This window comes from Littorina saxatilis, linkage group LG2 (genome assembly GCF_037325665.1).
Source record: "Littorina saxatilis isolate snail1 linkage group LG2, US_GU_Lsax_2.0, whole genome shotgun sequence".
Taxonomy (NCBI): domain Eukaryota; kingdom Metazoa; phylum Mollusca; class Gastropoda; order Littorinimorpha; family Littorinidae; genus Littorina; species Littorina saxatilis.
The window spans coordinates 34,219,465-34,242,373 of NC_090246.1; the positions used below are offsets into that span (position 1 = coordinate 34,219,465).

The window sequence follows — 22,909 nt, forward strand, 5'->3', positions numbered from 1 at the left end:
GCTATATCCACTTCAACAGTACTTTGTATCCTTTAACCTTATTTTGAACAATTCTCTTGTTCTGACTTACCCTTGTTTCAACCTGAGAAAAAGCATGATCTCATTCACACAAAAACCAAGGCCAACATAACCGCAAGAAACCTCCTGTGAGTCATACACTTCAAGGTAGCTTTAGCAAAGGTAAAGGGAAAAGAGAGTTAAAAAAAGAAAAAAGGAAGAAAAAAAACCGGCTTCTGCAACATATGCCTTTGCATCTGCCCTGACTATTTGTTTTTTTGTGTGCTTTCCATGCATATCGGCTTCCAGCATTGTCTCCTATTGTTTTTACACCTTTGCTGCTTCTCGCTTCCCCTGCTAACATTAGCAACTCTGGTCTGTTGCTCATGCCTTTACCCTCTACCCGCCCAAAGTCTGGAACTTTCTGCCCCTGTTTCCAGGGTACTTTTCTCTTCTTGTACGAGGGCGTTTTATTACTGTAGAGACATGTACTGTGACTCAAGAATAAAAAAGAGAAAGACAACAAACAAAAAGAAGAAGAAGAGAAAAGGCAACTATTGTTTTTTCCTTTTTGAAGTGAACCAAAGTTTGGCATTACATGATGCATTTTAGTTTCCCAGAGCCAAATCATTTGGGGAAAATCTTTTTAGATGTCAAGTGGGGTTGATGTAATTTTACTTTTCCAATTTTGTCTTTGTTTAACTCTGAATCTTGCAATTATCAGCCTAAGGCATGGACTGAGAAAACACAGGGATGCATGCTCTTTAATTCAAAGAACAAGAAAGATCTAGGAAAAGGATCAGTGCAGCATATATGTGCAGATTTTCCATTAGAAGTGAAACTTTGTAATGACTACTAGCTCATTATAGCAATAAGATCTAAGGCAGGTTTGTATGCAGGGTCACTAAGGGTCAGTGGGGAATAAATCAGCAATGAAATTCTCACTCAGGAAATGAAAAGAAGAAGAAGACTCAATCTATTTTTATTTCGGGAATGCCATATCAAATATCTGTGAAATAGTGTTTGAACTATTCGGTGCAGTGATCGATTATACAACAATTCTTTTGCAGTTTCGTTTTTCTCCAATGCTACCGGGCCACGGTTTCTACCTGAAAGGCACACAAACCCCTATAAAATCAAGTAGTCAATGGAAGTTTCTGGTCAATTATATTACTGTTTTGTTTACACCTAATCCCACCTGTTACCGTGTATTTTCTTGCAAATTGCCACCGACAACCCATCACCCGCCCACTCCTCAAAGCCCTAGCATACACCATCACTCCCAGTATAAAACTGCACGTCCTGATAAAACTAATGTCTTTTACGCTCTTGCTCCTGGCTAAGCAATTTTCTCATTATCAGAGTACGCCCCTACCCTTCTCTCAATAAAATTGGTTGGTTCTGACTCATTGAGGCCCAATAGGTGGTAATCTTTCATTTATGAGCCCTGTATCAATGAAGCTTGTTTTATATCACTCATATCCCCCCTCCCCTCCCTCAGAAATGAATACTGAATGATCCGGATACAGCTGACAAAAACAAACTCAAAAATAATAACCCCTACCAACAACAAAAAACCCCACTAAAATACAACAAAAAAACAAACAAGATCCAAACAACAAAGAAACAGACAAGGAAATAAACAAACAAAAAACACACACACACAAAACCAACAAGCAGAAGAAGTAAAGAATTAAGACAACAAGAAAGAGGATAAAACAGGAGAAATCTTTCAATGAAACTTAAATGAATGGAGCTCATCTCATATCGCTTAAAAATCTTCCCTCCATTTTTTCTCCCCAAACAAACAAAAATCCAGCCCAACTTCTGAAGCAATGAACCACAAGTGGCGCAAATGCTAATCTTTCTTGACGGCTCATCCAAAATCGCTTATCAATTCTTTCTCTCTCTCTCTGCTTCTCTCAGTGACCCATCCCTTTCACCCATGGAGTAAGCAAGCTGGGAAGATGCATTTACTGCCAGCAGAAAGAGGGAAAAGACATTAATTTGAACAGCCAGCATCCCCCTATCTTTACCTGGCGACCAGATAGGGCCAGGTGTTGGGATGCAAGCTCTGGGATTGCGAGCAGTAAATATCAGGAAATGGGTGAGAGGAAGTTTCAACAGGAGTAAACTGACGGGAAGGGGGGGAGGGGGGGGGGAGGAGGAGGCCAGAAAAAAGAGAGGATTGGCAGACTCAGTACCGTGCCTGCAGAAAGTTCTAGAAAAGAGGTGGTGAAACAGGTCAGAATGACACTAGCAAGTAACCCTGTCTGCAAACTGAAATCAAATGTTTATTTCTGTTACAACGCCACTAAAAACTTGCAAAATGTATAAAAAATAATGTAAAAAAAAACCCAACCTCATAGTTCAAGGAGATTTTTTCAAGTAAAGGGAACAGGGAATATGTTCCACCATTGCAGAGCACACAGAATGACCAACTCTTGCTGTGAACTGTTCTACCTATTGCCCATATTCAAGCTCCTTTATATAATATATGTAGTACCCTTATACTTGATCTAAATCCAAGCACCTGGCAGGCATAACATTTGTAAGTTTCACAATAGCAGTAGGCACTTCCCTTCAGACAGCTTCTTTTTAACACCGCATAATGTCGCTATAGAAATTTCATCAGACAAACCCTTCAATGTTGACTATGAATTCAAAGATCCAACCCCACATGTCAACATGACATACAAGACACCATTAAATCACTCACCTTGAAAAAGCATTAACTTCTTGTGCTTTTACCTGGAGCCAGGTACTTCACTTATCTAACATTACAATAAATAGCTTATATTGCTAATATCTAAAGATCTATAATACATGTATCTTTCATTCGTGGAAAAAATCCACGAAAAGCGCAAACTCATTGTTTTGATTCTTCTCAGTGCAGCTTGCAGTTAATCTTGCTGGCTATACATGACTGTTTCGCACAAAACAAGCAAGCAAAAGAACAACCCCCAAACAACAACAGAACAAAGCAAACAAACCTACAAACATTGTATTCTTGGCATTCTCACTGCTGTACAAAGAGTGCACACAGCCTTATTCTTTTTACCTCATTGCACTGCAGTGTTGAGTACAGCGCATCAACCCAACAATGTTAACTCTCTCTGACTCTCTTCGTCTACTGCATAATGCTCCAAAATAGGCTGTCTATTTCTGGATCCGTGTGAAATCAAACGCATATTCTGAGCTGAACGTATGACATTTCTCAGATCCCACAATCTACACAACAGACTTGGAGGAAGATGAGATAAGAAATACAGACTAAGAGAAAAGACAATCTATTCCGTAGCTTGTGGGGATGATAGAAATAGCTACAGTCGAACCTGCAATGGCGATCACCTCTCCAGAGTGACCATCTGCCAACGACAACCACCCAAAGGGATTTCAACTTTTTCTATATAATTCACCTTTCATTGCAAACACCTGTCAATAATGACCACCTTTTTAGTTGGTCCCTTGAGTGATCTTTAAAGACCGGTTCTACTTTACCGTTTTGCTTGAAATGCAACCAAAACCATGCTCCGGCAGCCTTTCAAACAGAACACCATCACTCACTCACACCGAAACAAAAAGGCTTAGGGGATATTTGTGGAGCCCTTACCATGCTAAATGGCGCTAGAATGTCCAAATCTCCCAGAAATACTTCTGGGCGATGTTCTCAAGTTGGCAGGAAACGGCGACATGGCGGTAAGTTCCCCAAAGATGCTGTCTACATCCTGTACCAACACTTGCCAAGAATGCTGAGAAGGCAAGCGTTTATTTGTTCACCTATCTCAGCCCCTTATCATTCATAAGCAAATCTGTCACTTATTGCCTGTCTCGGTACCATCTCGTCAAAATACTGAAGGTGCATCCATGAAGGGAGAGAGAGCGAGAGAGAGAAACAGCACTAAGACAGTGAAACCAAAATGTTGTGTTGTGTTTTTCTGTCTATTTTGCATGTAATGTTTGATGTTTTATAATGGAGAGAGAGAGAGAGAGAGAGAGAGAGAGAGAGAGAGAGAGAGAGAGAGAGAGAGAGAGAGAGAGAGAGAGAGAGAGAGAGAGCGAGAGCGAGAGAGAGTTTTGACTTCTTTTTTTTGTGAGAGAGAGAGATAGACAGAGAGAGAGAGAGACAGAGAGAAAGTCAGAAATATATTAAGATCTAGCCAGTGATCCAAACAGAAAATGGATTTACAGCCAGTTCAGGTGTTCTGCTCAAGGTTAAGCATGAAGGTAAGATAGGAGTGCCACTGACCTTGGTACCCGTGGATCGTGCCATGTACTGACACCTGTGCGCGTGTGGAGGAAATACACCTGCCCTTGCTGGGTCGTGCGTTGCTCTGGAACACAAAAAGACAAGCAAAATTCCATGAAAATGTTTGTATTATCCCACACAACAAACTATCACAAGAAAAACACACACAGAAAATTGAACTCACACACACACACAACAATATTCTGTGCATTTTTTGCATCCAGTTCCTTTCAACAAAGAAAATCTAAAATAAAGACAGTTGATCAAAAAAACCACTCACACACACACACACACAAAAAAGCACATAAAAAAACAAACAAAAACCCCAGCAAAATGAGATTTGAAATGAATAAACAATTTGAGTAAATTGCAAGATCTATGTAATCCCATCTCTGTACCCATCTCCTTTTCCTGCTCATTATGTGTTTGTCAGTGTGTGTGTTTGTCAGTGTGTCAGTGTGTCAGTGTGTGTGTGTGTGTGTGTGTGTGTGTGTGTGTGTGTGTGTGTGTGTGTGTGTGTGTACATGCGTGCATGCGTGCAGAAGGTAGTCAGAAAGAGATAATGGGCAAGGCCAACTGAAAGGTGAGGATGAGGAATGGAAGACGGCTGGGGTGCTGGAGCCGTAAGGGCGGGGTCAGAAACATCTTTTTCATCTAAGTTTTCTCATGCAATCCACCTCTAATCAAGCCAGGATGTCTGCATCATTAAGCAAAGTGGTCTTGATTAATCGCAGTTTCAACGCGTATCCACGTGACATCAGTCAAATAAATAAAATCCTTGTGAGCAGCTTGATCTTAAAATGGAGGGAAACTCGCCCAAACTTGTTTGATGTGTAAGCGATAAATTAAAGGACCACAGGGGGTGGGGGGGGGGGGGGGGGGGCGTGGGGAAATCAAGAAGGGGGGAAGAAAGAAAAGTCGAATCAAAATAAATGCTTAAAAGGAAGAAAACAGAAAGGGCGGCGGGGTGGTGGGATGTGGGGGGGGGGGGGTGGTAAAACAGACTGAGGAGGGAGCAAGAGAAAGGGGGCGGAGGTAAAATTTAGAGGAAAGGGAAAAACCTAAATAGAAAGTGCGACTGAGAGAGATTTACTAAAAAGCATCATCACTCTCCACACAAAAAACCCACTTCAATCAACATCAGGCAGTTCGTGTTCACAATAACAAAACTTTCATCATAACCACAGTAATTAGGGGAAATTACAACAATGCATGCACATCAAACATAAATACACACACACACAAACGGACACATGCACCACCCCCCCCCTCCCCAACACCCACCCCTCCCTCCTCTACACACACCACCCCCTCTCACCATAGCCATCAGGCAGTTCCACCATATCGTGCAGCTGTGCTCGACTGAGGTAGTTTCGATGTCGCGTCGACCTTCGCCGCACGAACTGGTGCGTGGCTGTACTGGTACTGGTTTGGACGCTGCTGCTATTACCGCCCCCTGGTGGCGTGGCGGTGATACTGTTACTGTTGTTGCTGTTGTGACTGTTGGTGCTGGTGATGCTGCTGTTGTCACCGCCGCGGGTGGTGCTGGAAGGAGTGGAGGGGGAGAGGGGGCTGGTCTCGGTCCGTGGGCTGACCATGCTCTGTGGTCGAGGGCATTCCGTGGCAGGTCTGGAAAAAAAGAAGAAATGGTCATTATTTGAGGCCATACTTGCTGGAAAACATGCAACATATGATGAAAAATACTGGATGCTTCATTGGACATTTCTGTTCTTCAGAAAATGTTTAATATGAAAGAAATACATGAACCTGTGATTAGAGAACACTCGTGCGACCAGTCAAAAGTTTTACTGGTCGCAAGAGTGTTTTCTCATCAAAGGTACATGAAAAGTGTCCCTTTATGAAGGCAATCTTTTCACAAAAGGTACACTTTTGTCAAGTTAATTACAGAAAGGGACAACAGAAAGTGTCTTTTTTTGCAATGTGTCCACTCAATGCAGGGGCCTTGCGTCGCAGGTAACACTGAATGATCAAAAGAGTATAAGATAGAAAAGAACCCCCAATGAATAGTTTACAAGACTTCAACAAAGTGGATTTATATACACAGAAACACACATTGACAAAGACACACAGGTTAGCTGAAAGACTTCACACATGCAGTTTGCCAGAATCCCACAACGTTCAGTGCACTTCTCCCAAAAAAGCCAGGATAAATAAACAAGAGATTCACTCATGCCCGTCTGACACCTATATAGTTTGTTTTCTGCTGAACAGCTAAGATCATGTCTTCAAGAATACACTGATCGATGAAACATGCATTGTAGTGACATAGATGACTCTAATGCACCAGTGAAGAAACATTCCTATCAGTGCTAATTTAACACGCCAACAAGAGCTGTCTTCCCCTTGTCTTCTGCCTTGTCATTTGCATTGATGTTTCTCTGCAGAACTGTTATTATGTCTGGCAGGAGACCTACTACATTTCTGACCTTGTTCAAGCAAACTGTGCCAGTCAGTGCTAAAATGCTACAGTACGGAGAAGAACATGTTTTCAGTATGTTGTTGAACTCTTTATACACAGCATACTCTCCCTGATACTTCTTCTTCTTCTTCTTCTTCTTCTTCTTCTTCTTCCATATTGTGACCACGGTCATTTAGGCTGACCATTATGTCACATTGTGGAGGGTTGCAGATTCCAAAAAGTGAGAGAAAAAAAAAAAAAAAAAAAAAAAAAAAAGCCTAGCTAGAATCTACTGGGGGCTGGGGAGTTCCTGCACAATGCAGGAACTCGACTCCTGCACAATGCAGGAGTCTGGGGCCTGGGGGTGTGAGAGGAGGAGGGATGAAGGGGTCTCGTTCCAGTCCCTGATTGTTCTTGGGAGGAAGCTGTTCTTTCTGTAGTTTGTTCTCGCTGGGATCCGCTTGAATTGCTGTCTCTCTGTGGGGACTCCTCTTCTAGCCCTTGGGGCGAGTAGGTGTAGCTCCTCGCACCTCACATGTGCGGATCCCGATGTGATCTTCTTCAGCATGGAGAGCCTGGCCTCTTTCCTGCGTTCTTCTAGCGAGGGCCACTCTAGTTCGTTGAGCATGTCGTCCACGCTGGCCGTTTGTTTGTGTCTGTTGAGAACAAAACGGGCTGCCCTACGCTGCACTTTTTCAATCTGACTGACCTCTTTGATCTTGTGCGGGTCCCAGACTGTGCAAGCGTACTCGACTATTGGTCGGACAAGTGATTTGTAGGCTAGTTCTTTTATCTTTGGAGATCCGATTTTCAGATTTCTCCTCAGCATGCCTAGTGCACTGTTGGCTTTGGCACACGCGTTGTTGATGTGTTTGTCCCAACCTGCATCTTTCTGAATGGTGACGCCCAGGTATTTGATGGCGTTCACCGACTCCAGCTGGTGGTCATGGAGCACGTAGTCGTGGGGCTTGGTTGTTCTGCTTCGAGTCATTGGGAGGGTGTTGCATTTGTCAGGATGGAATGACATTTCCCACTCTTCTTCCCATGCTTCTAAGCTCCGCAGATCGTCCTGGAGACTCTCGTGGTCTTGTTGAGAAGTCACTGGCCTGTTCAGCATGGTGTCGTCTGCAAACAGGCGCGAGCTTGAAGTGACTCTGTCCGGTAGGTCGTTGATGTAGGCTAGGAAGAGGCATGGGCCCAGCACAGATCCTTGGGGTACTCCTGACTTGACGTCAGTATAGTCAGACTCTGCCCCTTCCACGACGACTGACTGGCGGCGCCCACTGAGGAAGCTCCCGATCCAGTCGTTGACCTTTCCTCGGACACCATAGTGGTGGAGTTTATGGCACAGTAAACTGTGGTTGACTTTGTCAAATGCCTTGGCAAAATCCATGACAACTATATTAGTCTGGAGGCTTTTTTCTAAGTTGGTTGTGAGTTCCTCAAAGAGTTCAAGCAGTTGGGTTTCACATGAACGACCTTTTCTGAACCCATGTTGTTCTTCGCACAGTATCTTGTTGGACTCGAGATGACTCATGATGCTGCTGACCAGAATGTGCTCCATCACCTTGCACGAAACGCTTGTGAGAGAAACTGGGCGGTAGTTCATTGGGTCATAATGCTCGCCCTTTTTGAATACTGGGGCGACATGGGCAGTCTTCCAGTCATCCGGGACGGACCCTGAGCGGAGTGATTCCTGGAAGATGGTCGTCAGTACTGGTGAAACTTCGGGTGCGAGCTCTCTGAGGACACGGGGGGATAGGTCGTCTGGGCCAGTTGCTTTGGTGGGATCCAGGTTCAGAAGGAGTTTTTCAACTCCCTTCTTTGAGATGGAGATTTCATCCATGGCGGGAAAAGATTCCTGGTCGCTGGACATGGTGCATTTCGTCTGGAACTCCTCGCTGGTGTAGGTGCGTCCATCACTGAATGCTTTGTAGAACTGGTCATTCAGGACATTCGCCTTCTGCTTAGAGTCAGTGACGAGGCGCCCCTTGTTTTTCAAAGGAGGTATTCCGGATGAAGTGGAGCGTTGATGTTTCATGTAGGTCCAGAAGCGTTTTGTTGATGGTAGAGAGTCAGCTTCTTCTTTGGAAGCTACTTAGACGCAGAGAGAGGTGGTAAAACACACAAGATTTTTAATCTTTTGCTTCTGTGCTTGTTGGATGCAGCTCCCACATGCACTATTCCATGAGTTGGCTTTTATTTAGTTATTCTCAGGCCTAATTGGTCAATGACGCATACTTTTTGGATCTGACGCGTTGGTCTGACCCCTGGCCGGTCAACCATCCAATGGTTTTGACATTTAGGATGTCTTCTGACCATCAATTTTTCCACTAAAAGGAAAAAGCCAGGGCCTTTGGACCTATACTTTGTTCTAATCGAGGTCAAACTGAACTATTGTCCTCTGAGTCTGGGAACAACACTGTATTTATATGGTTATTATTTTACCCACCATTTTGGAAGTCATACTCTATTTTTGGGGATAAACACACAGGCAAATCCACTGTCAAGTATGCTGTGACCCAGGAGGTGTTGCAGGGGTGGGACTCTCTTGTGATGAAAAACGAGGAAATCCCCTTTTTCTAGGGGGGTTCGGGGGAGCATTTTTTAAATGGAACATTAAAATCTGTGCAATCTGGTGCATTCTGAGACTAAAATTCAACTCGTTTGGATCAGGTAAAAAAGACATTCTCCTCACTCTACCCCCCCAAAATAAAACACCACCCAACCAAACAACAACAAAACTTTCACACAACAATGGTAATATTTTAATGGTGCATACTTACTAATAAAACATGTATCCATAATCCAATACTGGCAATAGTATGATCCAAGTCTTTTACAATCAGATAAGTGTGTGAATTACATGTATTGCACAAAGCTACTTGGGAGGGCATTTTTCTGCAAAGAGAACAAACAGATATTCCCTGGAAGCACCTTTGTTCAGACCTGTTTACCCCCCCAAATGAAAATCAGGAATGCAACTGGTACTTTTCCCAATGCATTGAAGCTCAACATGACTATTAGTTATCAGGAGTTTTCAGTCAGCACAATTTAACTCTCAAGCTTCCAGTGTTCTGTTCCATCTTCACTTCTCTCCATATCATTCAGTCAACAGGTTATAGATACTGTGATGAAATGGGACGCGGAAAAATACATTACTCCAGCGGAATTCGTAAATTGTGTCCGCGGAAATCCGCGGATTCGCGGAAAAGTCCCACCCCTGGTGTTGATCAAGACTTAAAATTTCAGTCTGGACTTGGTAGAGTGCAAAACAGAACTAGAGAGATCACAGGGATAGATCATAATGTCATGCGGATACACACAGATAGTCAGACAGACAATCATGCAGACAGACAGTCAGTCAGACAGACAGTCAGACAGACAGCCAGACAGACACGGCCCCACAGACAGACAGACCCATAGACAGGCAGAGACAGGTGACCAGGAGGATATAATTATAAGCTGCTTTACACTAAACGCACAACTCTATTCAGGCACTGCTGTACATTTTTAAGCCCCACGCAACCTCTATTATGTCCGACCTCACAACATAAAACTCTGATTCACACTTGGAATGAGGTGCAATACCTGTGGTAGTTCTGATTCCATTATTTTACTCAGTCTATTAGAAGGAATCTGCACCTATCTCTTTCGAGCTGTCTCATTTAGCACTTGTTTTATAAGCCACTTATTCCTGCTTCGTGTGCCAGCAAAACTAGAGTACGATTGCATCTTCCTGTCGGCGCAAGACATTTTTAGCATTTCACGGTGCAGTGTGTGTGCTTGTGTGTGTGTGTGTGTTTGTGTTTGTGTTTGTGTGTGTGTGTGTGTGTGTGTGTGTGTGTGTGTGTGTGCATGCATATGTGTACCCCATCATGTAATCTATTGTTATTTTTTTGCTATCTGAATGCCTGGCTGGGTTTCAGAATAAGCTTTTACAATCAGATAAGTGTGTGAATTACATGTATTGCACAAAGCTACTTGGGAGGGCATTTTTCTGCAAAGAGAACAAACAGATATTCCCTGGAAGCACCTTTGTTCAGACCTGTTTACCCCCCCAAATGAAAATCAGGAATGCAACTGGTACTTTTCCGTAATTTGAGGCATCTTTGAGTAATCTTTTTTATCAACCATAAACCAGGTCGAAAACGATTAAACGACACGTTTATTCGCGCGCTACCATGCAAAACAAGTACAAAATTGATAACCATGTTTAACAGTATTGTACTACACACACAGAAGCTCGATCACACACACACACACAACACAAGACACCTGATATAAGTTAACAAAGACAAGTTTACTTTCTCTAAAAACAAAAACACACAGTATTCAGGGGCGGAGCAAGAGAGCTAGAGGAGGGAGGGGGGGGGGGGGGGGGGGGTGGGGGTTACAACCTGGGGTCCAGGGGTTGGGGGGTCTGGCTGAAGAATTTTAATGGTGTCAGCAGCCACTCATTATTTCTTTTAAAGTTAGTATTAAATAATGACAATTTATCTTCCATGATATTTGCTCCCGACAACAACAAAAATTTCACAGACAGGAAATGTTTTTAGTTTTTCTTTTCCACAGACTGAATTTTTGTTTTTGTTGTTGCTTTTTTGACAGCAAGGGGGGGGTCCGGAACCCCAGTAACATCCCCCCCACCCCCCCCCCACTTCGCCCTTGGACTATTTACAGTCACGATGCATGTGAACAAAACCACCTTACATTCTGTCACATCAGACATCCTGCATTAAAACCAGTCATAATAACTCTCTCCAGAAGCTACCTTTAATTTTAGAGGACCGATTCGTTTATTTCATTTAAACATTTTGTTGTAAGTTTTTCGATTCAAAGAACTGTGATCTTTGCTATATTGGAGAAATATTAATGGAGATCAGTTTTAGACTCAGAAAGACTTTCGGCAACAGCGCAAGTCACTGATGAGCGCGACCATAGACCTACATCTATGTCTCTGGCGCGACTGACCGTAGTGAGAGATCGGTTCGCAGGTCTGAGAGATTCTGTGGAAGTAGAGACCTAGGTCAAATAAACTCGATGCGAAGCAGGCTCATGTTTTGCCAAACATAATTTCGTGTTTTTGTTTGTTTCCATGTTCATTTGTGTACTGCATTTTGTTAAAACTAATGCTGCGTCTAACCTCGGGACACATGCCGCGACGTGACTCGTAACTGACTAGCTTTGTTGTTGCACTGATCTCAAGTCGATCACCAAAATGAATGTGGTTCGCTCTTCTTAAACTTCACCAGACACCGCCACTTGACTTAAATAGTTTTGCCGATATTTCTGTACAACTTTCGCTTTTTTGGTTGGCATTTCATCCCCACAGAGATCGGCCCTTATTACCCTTCGGACCAATGTCGATCTCAAAACCGCGGAATCCGACAAATACCTTGCTGTGCACATGCGCAGACAAGGCTGTTTCGGTCAGCCTTGAAATCACAGTCCTGGTGACTACCACAATTTCGACTTCGAATTTTCACGCACGAAAAAGGTTCTCTCGACCGGAATTTCCGGAATTTTCGGTAGATTTCCGTAATACCGGAATTTAGACCCCAAATCCGTAATAATTCCGGACAATCCGGGAGGGTAAACAGGTCTGTTTGTTGATAGCTCCTTGCTGTATTTGTCATTCTTCCAAAAAGACAGGTGATGTTGCATGAAAGACAACTTCATGAAAGATGAGTCGTAATAAGATGTTCTTAGCTCCTTTTTTCAAACAAAGACAGTTGGGCAAATTTTGTTGTTGAGCTGATCAAAATGTTTCAGGAACAAAACTCTCCTTTCTCCCATTCTGCGTGTGTTTGTGCAAACACACACACAGACAGAGAAATTCAAACATGTCAGAAGCAAGCAGTCATGTCTAAAGAAACCACCAGGCCAAAAAACTATGCAGACACAAGAAATTGTTCTCCAATTGTCTGCAGTTTGTGAAAGTGGATAGTAAAAACAAATGCTAAACAGGTGATAACACACAAACAAAACGTGAAATGCCGACAAACCCCAGACAGACTGTAAACTCGGACTAAAGCTAAACAATGCCGGAAAGCTAGCCCACAAGGTGTCACCACACCCCATTCCGAACTCAGATAAGTGGCAGTTTGCAGCAACAAGACAAACGCAACACGTAACTGGCAGCCAGACAATGGCGCCTCATCAAAATAATTACCTGCAACTGCCAGCACGAAAGGTGCGAGTACGGGTATGAAAGCAATTAAGGTTACCTGGTAGGACGATCCCACTGGGTCGTTCTGGTGACATGGTTCACGTAGTGTACACGGCCGCTGGCGGATCGTCTTTCTTCCCACCTGAAAAGAGACAAAAACAAAGATCACATCATTTTCTGGCTCAAACAATGTTGATGGGAGGAATAGGAAACTGAAAAGTAAGATCCAATTTTATAAGCTTTGAAATCAAAGCTGAACACGCATGTCTGTCAAATCAGCAAGTCTGACAGCAGAATGAAATTTGGAAATGGATCGAGCAGTGAATGATGAGCGAGTGTGTGAGCAAGCTGGGACAAAGAACAGGAGTTGGGACAGAAAAGAACAAAAATCAAACAAACAAATAAACATGCAGCAGTCAGTAATCTCATTGCCTCAATGCTTTGTTAAATAGTCTTTACATTTGTGTCTGCTTAATTACATCAATCATTCCCACCCAATATCACAAATAAACAACCTGCTGTAATCAAAACCTTTTCATCAATTTTTGGGTAAAGCTTCCATGATTCCCAGGAAAGCTAATTTGTATTTGATCTGGCAGAAGAACGCAACACGTCATGCATCCTGGAAACCGCAACACAACAGAAAAGACAAAATCTACAAACAGACTTGCATCCAAGAGTTAAGCACCATAAGTCCAACATACTGCACCTGAGCTACACAATTATCTTGATCACGCTGAGTTATAGATCTATCAGTATGAAACCATTAAGACAGTGATTGACGGGCGCTGTGGCATGGTGGTAAGACGTCGGCCTCCAAAGCGGAAGGTCGAGGGTTCGAATCCCGGCCGCGGCCGCCTGGTGGGTTAAGTGTGGAGATTTTTCCGATCTCCCAGGTCAACTTATGTGCAGACCTGCTAGTGGCTTATCCCCCTTCGTGTGTACACGCAAGCACAAGACCAAGTGCGCACGAAAAAGATCCTGTAATCCATGTCAGAGTTCGGTGGGTTATAGAAACACGAAAATACCCAGCATGCTTCCTCCGAAAGCGGCGTATGGCTGCCTAAATGGCGGGGTAAAAACGGTCATACACGTAAAATTCCACTCGTGCAAAAACACGAGTGCACGTGGGAGTTTCAGCCCACGAACGCAGAAGAAGAAGAAGAAGACAGTGATGACTGAAAATATGCTGGAATGAAAACTTGCACTATTAAACTACCGGACAAGTTTTTCCTAAAGGTAAAACACCTCTATCAATATAAAATAAAGACCTTCACATTTTTACACATAAATTCTGGCTTTCTATTTGTTTTAGAAGGCAGACCATGATCGTTGACAGAATACATCCTCTGCTCTCACTTACTGCGATATAAGACTTCATATAACTGCTGCCCCCAGCAACAAAAGAAAACCTTTTTAGGCATGAAGAAACAACTTTACATTGTTTCTATTCATTGCCATTGGAATGAGATTTATTGCTTCTTTTTTCAACTTCGTTAAACTGAGAGAACTGAGCTTAAAGAATATGAATAAAATACACAACCTCCCGGCGCAAATGCTCATTTTGCTGATATGCACAATTTGCACGTCCGGAGTTGTAATCAGCCAACTTCCTATGCCAATAAATTCCATACATTTCATGAAGGTTCTTGCATCAAGTGTACTAAGACGATAAACTTGCCATCAACTTTCACAGTTCTTCACCTTCAACTGTGTTAAGAACGATAAGCGGAGAAATAAAAAAAAATCTGGCAAAACATGGTGTTATAAACGACCTTCTGGAGGTGAACACTTAACGGGTAATTAGACATGCGAAAGACATTAATTAACTTTACAATTTCTTGCTGCAAACAAGATGCATCCTGCTCAAATTGCCAAAATAACCCAACTGAAGATAAGAGAGAAGGAACAGAGGAAAAGGGGGAAAGGGGGGAGGCGGAAAAATGGCATGATTACTTAGTATAAATTTACCTTCCCCCTTGCCTGTTGGGAGGAACATCAACAGTGGCACATATGTACGCTGCCAAGGTTTACATTTTCAAAGATTCAAGGGGAGCTACTGTTTTTAAATCCTTGTGGAACTGGGTTAACCCAATGAAAACAGATCATGAAACGCTTCAGAGAGATTGAACCATGCCACAAAGTTGTTTCATCTGTTAGATGGTTCTCTTCTGGCATTAATGTCTGTCTGCTGCTGTACTTAGTGAACTTATAAAGACATTATGTGAGTTTATGTCAAAGAGGTACTTGTGGAATACTACCAGAATCTGAGTAAGCAATGGAAAGGGGACATTTCGTATAAATATATGCATCTGTTTTTCTTACAAAAAACAACAAACAAACAAACACTTAAACACAACAAAAAACACCAAGCAAGCAAACAATCTTGCTTGTCGCTAAAATATTTCTTGAAGTCACAGGTAAACTCATTAAAAACCGTTGTTCCCAAAAGAGTGAATTGTGCTACAGATCTGGTTCATGTGGACTTTTTCATTCTTTTCGGAATTTCTTCATGCATACTTTTTAAATGAAAATGTTTTTTCGGAAACTGTTCACTAACACCTTAGGTTTTTACTTTCCTTCTACTTTTATCCCAAACGTTTTGGTCAGTTAATATCAGAAAACAAAACAAGCTGGAAATACATTCAACCACTCCCCCCCCCCCCCCCCCCCCACACACACCATCTTCTCATGCTGATGCTCAATTACAGTCTTAAAAGGCATCTTCAAAAGCAGATTGATGACGGAAACTAAGACCAGACAAGAAAGAGATAACAGCACACACCCACATCTCCTACTCGACCCCCACGTCAACACAACATCTGTGACATCCACAACCTCATCAGTAAACCTTCAACTGTGAAATGCCTCCAAGCATACCTGTGTGTGATATAAGGACTTTTTCATTTTTCATTTTTCATTACTTTATTGTCCCATCGCTGGGAAATTCGGGTCGCTTTCTCCCAGTGGAAAGCTAGCAGCAACGGAGTCGCGCTACCCAGGTGTCTGCGTGTTTAGGTGTATTCAGCCACCTGCACTTATGGCAGAATGACCAAGGTCTTTTACGTGCCATTGTGATGACACGGGGGTGGGACATGGCTTCCGTCTCTGGGTCTGCACATAAAGTTGACCCGTGTCCATCTCGGCCCGGATTCGAACCAGCGACCTTTCGATCACAAGTCCAGTGCTCTACCAACTGAGCTACCGGGATGATAGACCCCAGACAGAATTTGTCCATCACTAAGACAGTATGAAAACTTTGTGATTCTTTCGCCATGGCTAAGTTTTGGTGTGGCGGTGGGTGATAAGATGAAACATATTTTGGGTGATTGTGTAATGAGTTGAAGACGTTTCGAGAATATCTGTGACCTCCCCCATGTTATGTTTGAACAAAATTAAAGGAAAAACTAACTATCAGGATAAATACATGTACATATTTCCCAAGATTCATATATTTAAAAAGTAGGCTTGAAAGAGTTATATAATATATCCTATCTTGATACATGTTTTTTAATATTCCAAAAAAACATCAGGATCACTATAGTTAACAAGAGGCAAAGCCATCAAGGCTCACGTAAGAAATCGACAAACAGTAACACAAACTCAATCACTCCGTCACACATACACACACACACACACACACACACACACACACACACAGAAAGAGCATAGGTGAAACTGTGCAAGAAAGCGAGACACTAGATCTAGATCTGTCTGTCTGCATGTAGCCTACTTACAGGGACACGATTGCCAACTAGTCTCGGCCCGCTCAAAATAATAATGACCGAGACTTTCAGTACTTCCTTCGCGTGACGTCTAACCCTCTTACGTCATAATGTGACGTCAATGTAATGTGACGTCTTCAAATGTTAGAGATTCTACCACAGACATACACACGCACGCACGCACATACGCACGCACGCACAGACAAAGTTACGATCGCATAGGCTACACTTACGTGAGCCAAAAATATGATTAACTACCTGCATACTTCTTCTTCTTTTTCTGCGTTCGTGGGCTGAAACTCCCACGTACACTCGTGGTTTTTTTTTTGCACGAGTGGAATTTTACGTGTACAGTATGACCGTTTTTACCCCGCCATTTAGGCAGCCATACGCCGTTTTTGGAGGAAGCATGCTGGGTGTTTTCGTGTTTCTATAACCCACCGAACTCTGACATGGATTACAGGATCTTTTTCGTGCGCACTTGGTCTTGTGCTTGCCTGTACACACGGGGGTGTTCGAACACCGAGGAGAGTCTGCACACAAAGTTGACTCTGAGAAATAAATCTCACCGGCCCCCGTAGCGCAGTGGTTAGCGCATCGGGCTGTGGGCCGGGAGGTCGTGGGTTCGAATCCCATCAGGGTCATGTGGGTTTTTCGGGCTACGGTCGGCTCCTACCCAGAGTGGAAGTGCTATGGTTCCTATGGGAAGGCTGGAATCACACAGCCGAGTGTCATTCACTTAACGAATGCGACTTTGAGGGTGCTCAGGTTCTGTATACCTGACCAACACCGCAGGTGCGGCAGTTCTCGAGCCTGGTTGACACCAGGATATATTATGACAGTAAGCGTAGAGTGCTGCCCTGTCACGTAGTCTCAAACCAAATTGGAAATCCATAGCATCATCATTATAATCATCCTCATCTCATTAATCATCCAAAATTATAAATTGTCCTTGCTCTTGTGGCCCTTCATGCCCGGAGCTCTCATGGTGACCTTGGTCTCAGTGTTCCTGTTCCATCCTTCCCTGAATAGTACTTCTGCTGTCAGTCTTCAACGTGTGACGTTCTGGGGGGTCGACGGAGGGACGTGGTGGCGGTCTGCTCTCTGGAGGGGACCCTCACTCAGTCTGGCTCCGCGACTTAGCAGTCAATGTCGTTAGTAGGGGGCATAGTAGGTAGTGGGCTGCGTCCGTTAGCTCGGGACAGACCCACTACTGAACACCGTCGAAGTGACTCAGCAGAAGTGCAGTGTCATCTTCCGAGGGTAGCCTACCGCAGCGACCCGACATCCCTCCCTGGAGCGTCTGTAAAATCGACAAGTCTGGCAGCGGAACGAAATTCAGATGTGGATGGAGCAGCGAGTGCAGGGACGGGGCGGCGTGAGAGCACACCGGGACAAGGAACAAGTGTAAGGGAAAAAAAAAAAAAAAAAAAAAAAAAAAAAAAAAAAAAAAAAGAAATAAATCTCTCGCCGGACGTGGGGACGAACTCACGCTGACAGCGGCCAACTGGATACAAATCCAGCCCGCTACCGACTGAGCTACATCCCCGCCCTACCTGCATACTAATTTTCAATGCTGAATTTTCAACCAAAGCATGAATCCCACTGAATCTGTTCCTAATATATATCACACAAAACACAATGACATTTAAAATAATAAACTATTTTGTGGGGAAAACACGATCTGAATCGGTGTCTAATTCAGTCATGAAGCGAGCCCTGTCTTTTCTTCCAGCAACTGGAAAATGAGAGAAAAAAAACTATGGTGTGCATGAACTGGATCTCGCTCACAGTAAATAAGCCACCCCACCGAAATAGAAACCGTAAACGATTTCAGCTTGGATGGTATCTGCCACCCTCCTGCGGATATATGTAAACTTGCACACAGTAACACCCTCATATAATGCTGCAAGCAGCATCAGCAGATTTGTTTGTTTATTTATTTGTTGCTTAACGTCCAGCCGACTACGCAGAGCCATATCAGGACGAGGAAGGGGGGGATGAAGGGGGCCACTTGTCAAGCGATTCCTGTTTACAAATGAGCATCAGCAGAATATCACAGATCATATACACACACCTTTCACTAATTCCCAAACCATCCCTCTGTCCCAGAAATCTGGCTTCAAAGAAACGTCTTTTCTCTTGGCTAAATGTGTTCTTTTGTTAGTTCCTGATGCCATCTGTGTTGCATTTTCGCTGACATTTCACAGCTTTCTCCCCGATGTATCGCATTAACAATGCAAGCAATTGTGAGAGTATTGCAAAGATTTACGATTTCTCTTCAGGATTTTTTTCTCTCTCCTCTCCATTATCATAAGCAAACATGCTTGACAATCTTTTGCTGAGCATGTCACCGCAGCACTTAGCCGAGCCCTTTAAAAATAGTGGGGTATCTGAAGAATCTGTGGCAGTTCAACTAAGTCTCGACACTTGCAGTTTATCACGTGCACACACATACACCTCCCTTTAAGAACAGGTCGTTGGGTAAAATGTCTCGAATCCTACAGAAAGCATGTTTATGTAATGAAGTGAACTTTTGCAAGCATCGGGATTTAACTTTCGTCGGTAAAACTGCCAGAATACACGGTGTGTGTAATAAGGATTGCGGAAGAAACTGATCTCAATGTGCTAAAATTCATAGTTTTATTAACCTGTTACCAAATCGAAGTAGAGCAAAATGACAACTGACAATAGGAAAGTGAAAGGTGTAGGTGACGTTGTGTAAAAGGCGGGGATGTGAAGAAATTCTGAGAAGGGCCGCCTACATATTTTGCCTAGCTCAGCATTTCCCTGTCAAATATTTGCCTTTCTACCACGACCTTCACCACTAAGAAGGTAATGGCACCTAAGAATCATCTGAATGTACTCTTTTTACTTCTTGAAGTGCTTTGTACAGCTTCCTTCATTTCGTAGTGTAAACAACCAACCAGCTAACCAACCAACCGTAACCAAACAAACACTGTAATTCCTTGCCACAAGCCGTCTTCAAGGCTCTGAAGCTATCCCCAACTACTACATGTTATGATGTACTACTACTACTTCTACTGTGCAAAAATACTGTTATTATTCAACAACAATCAGTACTCTGTATTTAGGTTCACATCTCAACTAATGTATGGCAAATCGTGTTTATATATATATATCAGTTTCATACCCAGAACAGCCCTCATTCACTCATTCCCCTCCCACTGTCCTTATTCACAAAAGATCAATTCTATGTTTTCAGGTTCACTTTTCATTCTATATATAATTTTTATATAGTAGACCCCCAACCTCTCAACACACACAGAGACATCTTTTAAAACCTAAAAAAAACAACATCCCCCAAAATAGAAAATCAGTTTTAAAAATTGAGATAGCTTTAAAATGGAGGAACATTTACAGAGGTTAGGCAACAACAACAAAAAAAGTCTGTTTCCGGTAACATAGGCCAAAAAAATAGGGTCGGTAGGTCGGATTCCCCCCCCCCCCCCCCCCCCCCCAATATTTTAAAGTTATTTTGCAAAAAAAACAGACTTTTTTTTCTTTTCCCCCAAATGCCAAAAAAATGTCTAGGGTCGCGCGAAAAAATAGGGTCAGTCGGGATACCGTAAACAGACTATATATTTTGTTTGTTTGCCTAATGAACAGAAAATATGTCAAACGAAGTCTTAAAAGGGGACTTTAACCGGGAGGTCTTTGGTGGGATCAGTGGAGTCACAGTAAGCACTAATGCACGGTACATCGCTTTTCAAGCCGTTTTATAACCAGCCTCCCCTTCACACCTCTCTCCTCTCCATTTCCTTTGACCTTTCCCTCGACTACCGATGAGGTGTGTTTAGGGTTTTTGCGGGTCACCGGGCCTTGCTTCGCACGTGGCTCGTGTTTACCTGTGCATTCTGCAATCTTGTACACAGCCCTCGTTTACTGCCTGCGAGAAGATCAGTGGGACGAACTGATTCCCTTGGGGGATGCTTGGTAGGTAAGAGTTTTTTTTGAAGCCCTATCGGATAGCGAGGTGCATCGCCACAGGCAAAATGTTAGTGAATGCGAGAGAATGGTTGCCCGAGATTGTGTTATCTGGAGGTGGGGTGGGGTGGCAGGCAGAGGGGGAAATCGCAATGCCAAGCGCAAAGACAATGGGGTTGATGGTACGAAGGTGGGGTTTGGGTGTTGTATACACACATGTGTGTGTCATTCACTCAGCCTCAGACAGGAGTCTTGTGTTTTCTCGGTATTAGACGCCAACAAAAGCGCTAAAGGGCAGGGACAATAAATATAGGCATATCACGTTTGAGACGTTTAACTTTCTGGCTCCGTCCAAGGCGCCATCCATATTTTTTCCTAGTATACCCTTCGCGTTGTGATAGAAAACAAACTCGGAAAGGCAGACAGAAAGCAAAGATATATTATTGCTAGCGTAACAGTAGAATATAAATATCTCTGCAGAAAGACAACCATAGGTAGGTGGAAGTTCCTTGAATACCATGTGTTGTAGCACAGGTATAGCACAAAGACCAATTAAAATTGCCGAAAGCATGAGATCACTTAATGCAGGCCGGACACCTGTTTCAAAACACGTGACAAACAAACAAATAAACAAACACACAAACAACAATCAAACGACCATGTCCAAACAAGACAACACAGATGTGACAAAACACATAGATCAGACAAAAATAAATACAGATACAAATCCTTTTGACATGTATACATGTATAACTATAATATACCTAATGAAAACAAACTAGGAAACAAACAAACCCTAAAGTACTTTACAACACAAACAGACAACTGATCCAACCACCAATGCAATCAAACCTCCACCCACCCAAAAACAAACAACAAAACACTACACAAACTTGAACAAGAACAAAATCAACCACTCACCCGTCAGGCAGCTCATTGGGGTCGTAAGGGATGGCCTGGGAGATGCCGGTGGCGTCGGTGACCTGGGGTCCGGAGCCGCCCCGATCTCGGGAGATGAGCGAGATGACGATCTGACCCCTCACCGTCTCCGTATCGTCCGAGCTCTGGCGCTGAAGGTCCAGCCGCTGGACTGAAACAGAGAGGTGGGGGACGCTCATGCGACGCTGAAACTTGATCACCGCCATGTTGCGGGGTTGCCCAGCCATGGAGCGCGTGGTGATTTGCAGCACCATTCAGTCGGGTTTGGGTGTCGTGGCAGTGGGAACCCAGGCGTGTTAGGTGACAGGAGAGTGGATCATGGAGTGAACGGTTTTGGGAGAGAGCGAGACTGAGTCAGTATTTACGGAGAGTTTCAGGCTGGGGAACTCATTGTTATTGTTTTCTCTCCATAATATATAGTTTTAAATAACCGATAGTTTTCTGTTCACGGCAGAATTGCTTTTATCGTCACTGCGAGGACAGCGGCAGAGAGAAGTTTTTCTTCAACACAGCCGCAGTGAAAGATGAAAATCTTATGGCTGATTGTCTCATGGGCACAGTCTCACTTCCATCATGTCAACTGGTTGTGTTTCATTGTCCTTGCAGAATTTCAGCAAGGACCATTCCCCTCCCATTTCACCTGTTTTGTACTTCCTTTTTTTGGTGTCGAATTGTAATGACACTTCTGACTATTTAAGAAACAGATGGCTTTCAAAAACTGAAAGTTCTGATGTCCACGATTTCACCCACGAACGGCAAATACAATCTCAGTCAAAATCAAATTACAGCAGTTAGTAGATATTATTAAAGTCCTTCACGAAGACACACAACAATTCGCCCTGTCAGGAGCTCAACACGCCAAGACTGAGGGCTCAGAACAAATGCAGGTACGCAAAAAGACCTCAGTTTTCACCTGCCAGGTAATCTCTACTACGCAAACAAGGCCACTTGTGTCAACTCGCTCAAATCCACGCGAAGAATGAAGAAACAGGGCTTCTATCAGGCTCACACGAACACCTCATTACACCCCGTTCAACCTACGAGGATGGTAAGACCCAGATCAAAACAAACACTAAACACGGCACGTGCCGTACGGACAGCCGACATTGTGATGACACTTTCCAATTTCAAATTCGCTGTTGTGATCGACTTTTTCTTTTTGGTCTCTTCTCGGCCTTTTTGGTCTCGACCGTTGTGATCAACTTTCACTCTTCCTGTCTTTTCTCACTCTCCGTTTTGTATTTCAAATTTGAAAAACAAACAAACAGTTACCGCCGAACAGATGGCACGCTGCCGAATCCAGTTTTACACACAATCTGTATTTATCTTTGGCGTTCTCGAAGGCACGGAATCAGGACGTGGGAGAGCCCTTTAGCGTACACACAAAATTCCACTACCAACGCTGCAACCGACGTTACTGTCCAGAAGAAGCCAAACACACCTGGGATCGGGGAAACACA

At 43.4% G+C, this 22,909-nt stretch overlaps 1 protein-coding gene across 1 annotated transcript in view; it reads right to left on the reverse strand.

The window, feature by feature from the left end:
• Positions 1 to 22,909, reverse strand: part of LOC138958826 (E3 ubiquitin-protein ligase SMURF2-like) — a 79,874-nt gene that overhangs the window by 24,080 nt on the left and 32,885 nt on the right. The window contains exons 5-8 of the mRNA XM_070330128.1: positions 21,432 to 21,600; positions 12,896 to 12,979; positions 5,565 to 5,875; positions 4,247 to 4,331 (exon numbers count right to left, since the gene is read on the reverse strand). Of these exons, the coding sequence (XP_070186229.1) occupies positions 4,247 to 4,331; positions 5,565 to 5,875; positions 12,896 to 12,979; positions 21,432 to 21,600 (649 nt within the window). The remainder of the gene's footprint in view (positions 1 to 4,246; positions 4,332 to 5,564; positions 5,876 to 12,895; positions 12,980 to 21,431; positions 21,601 to 22,909) is intronic.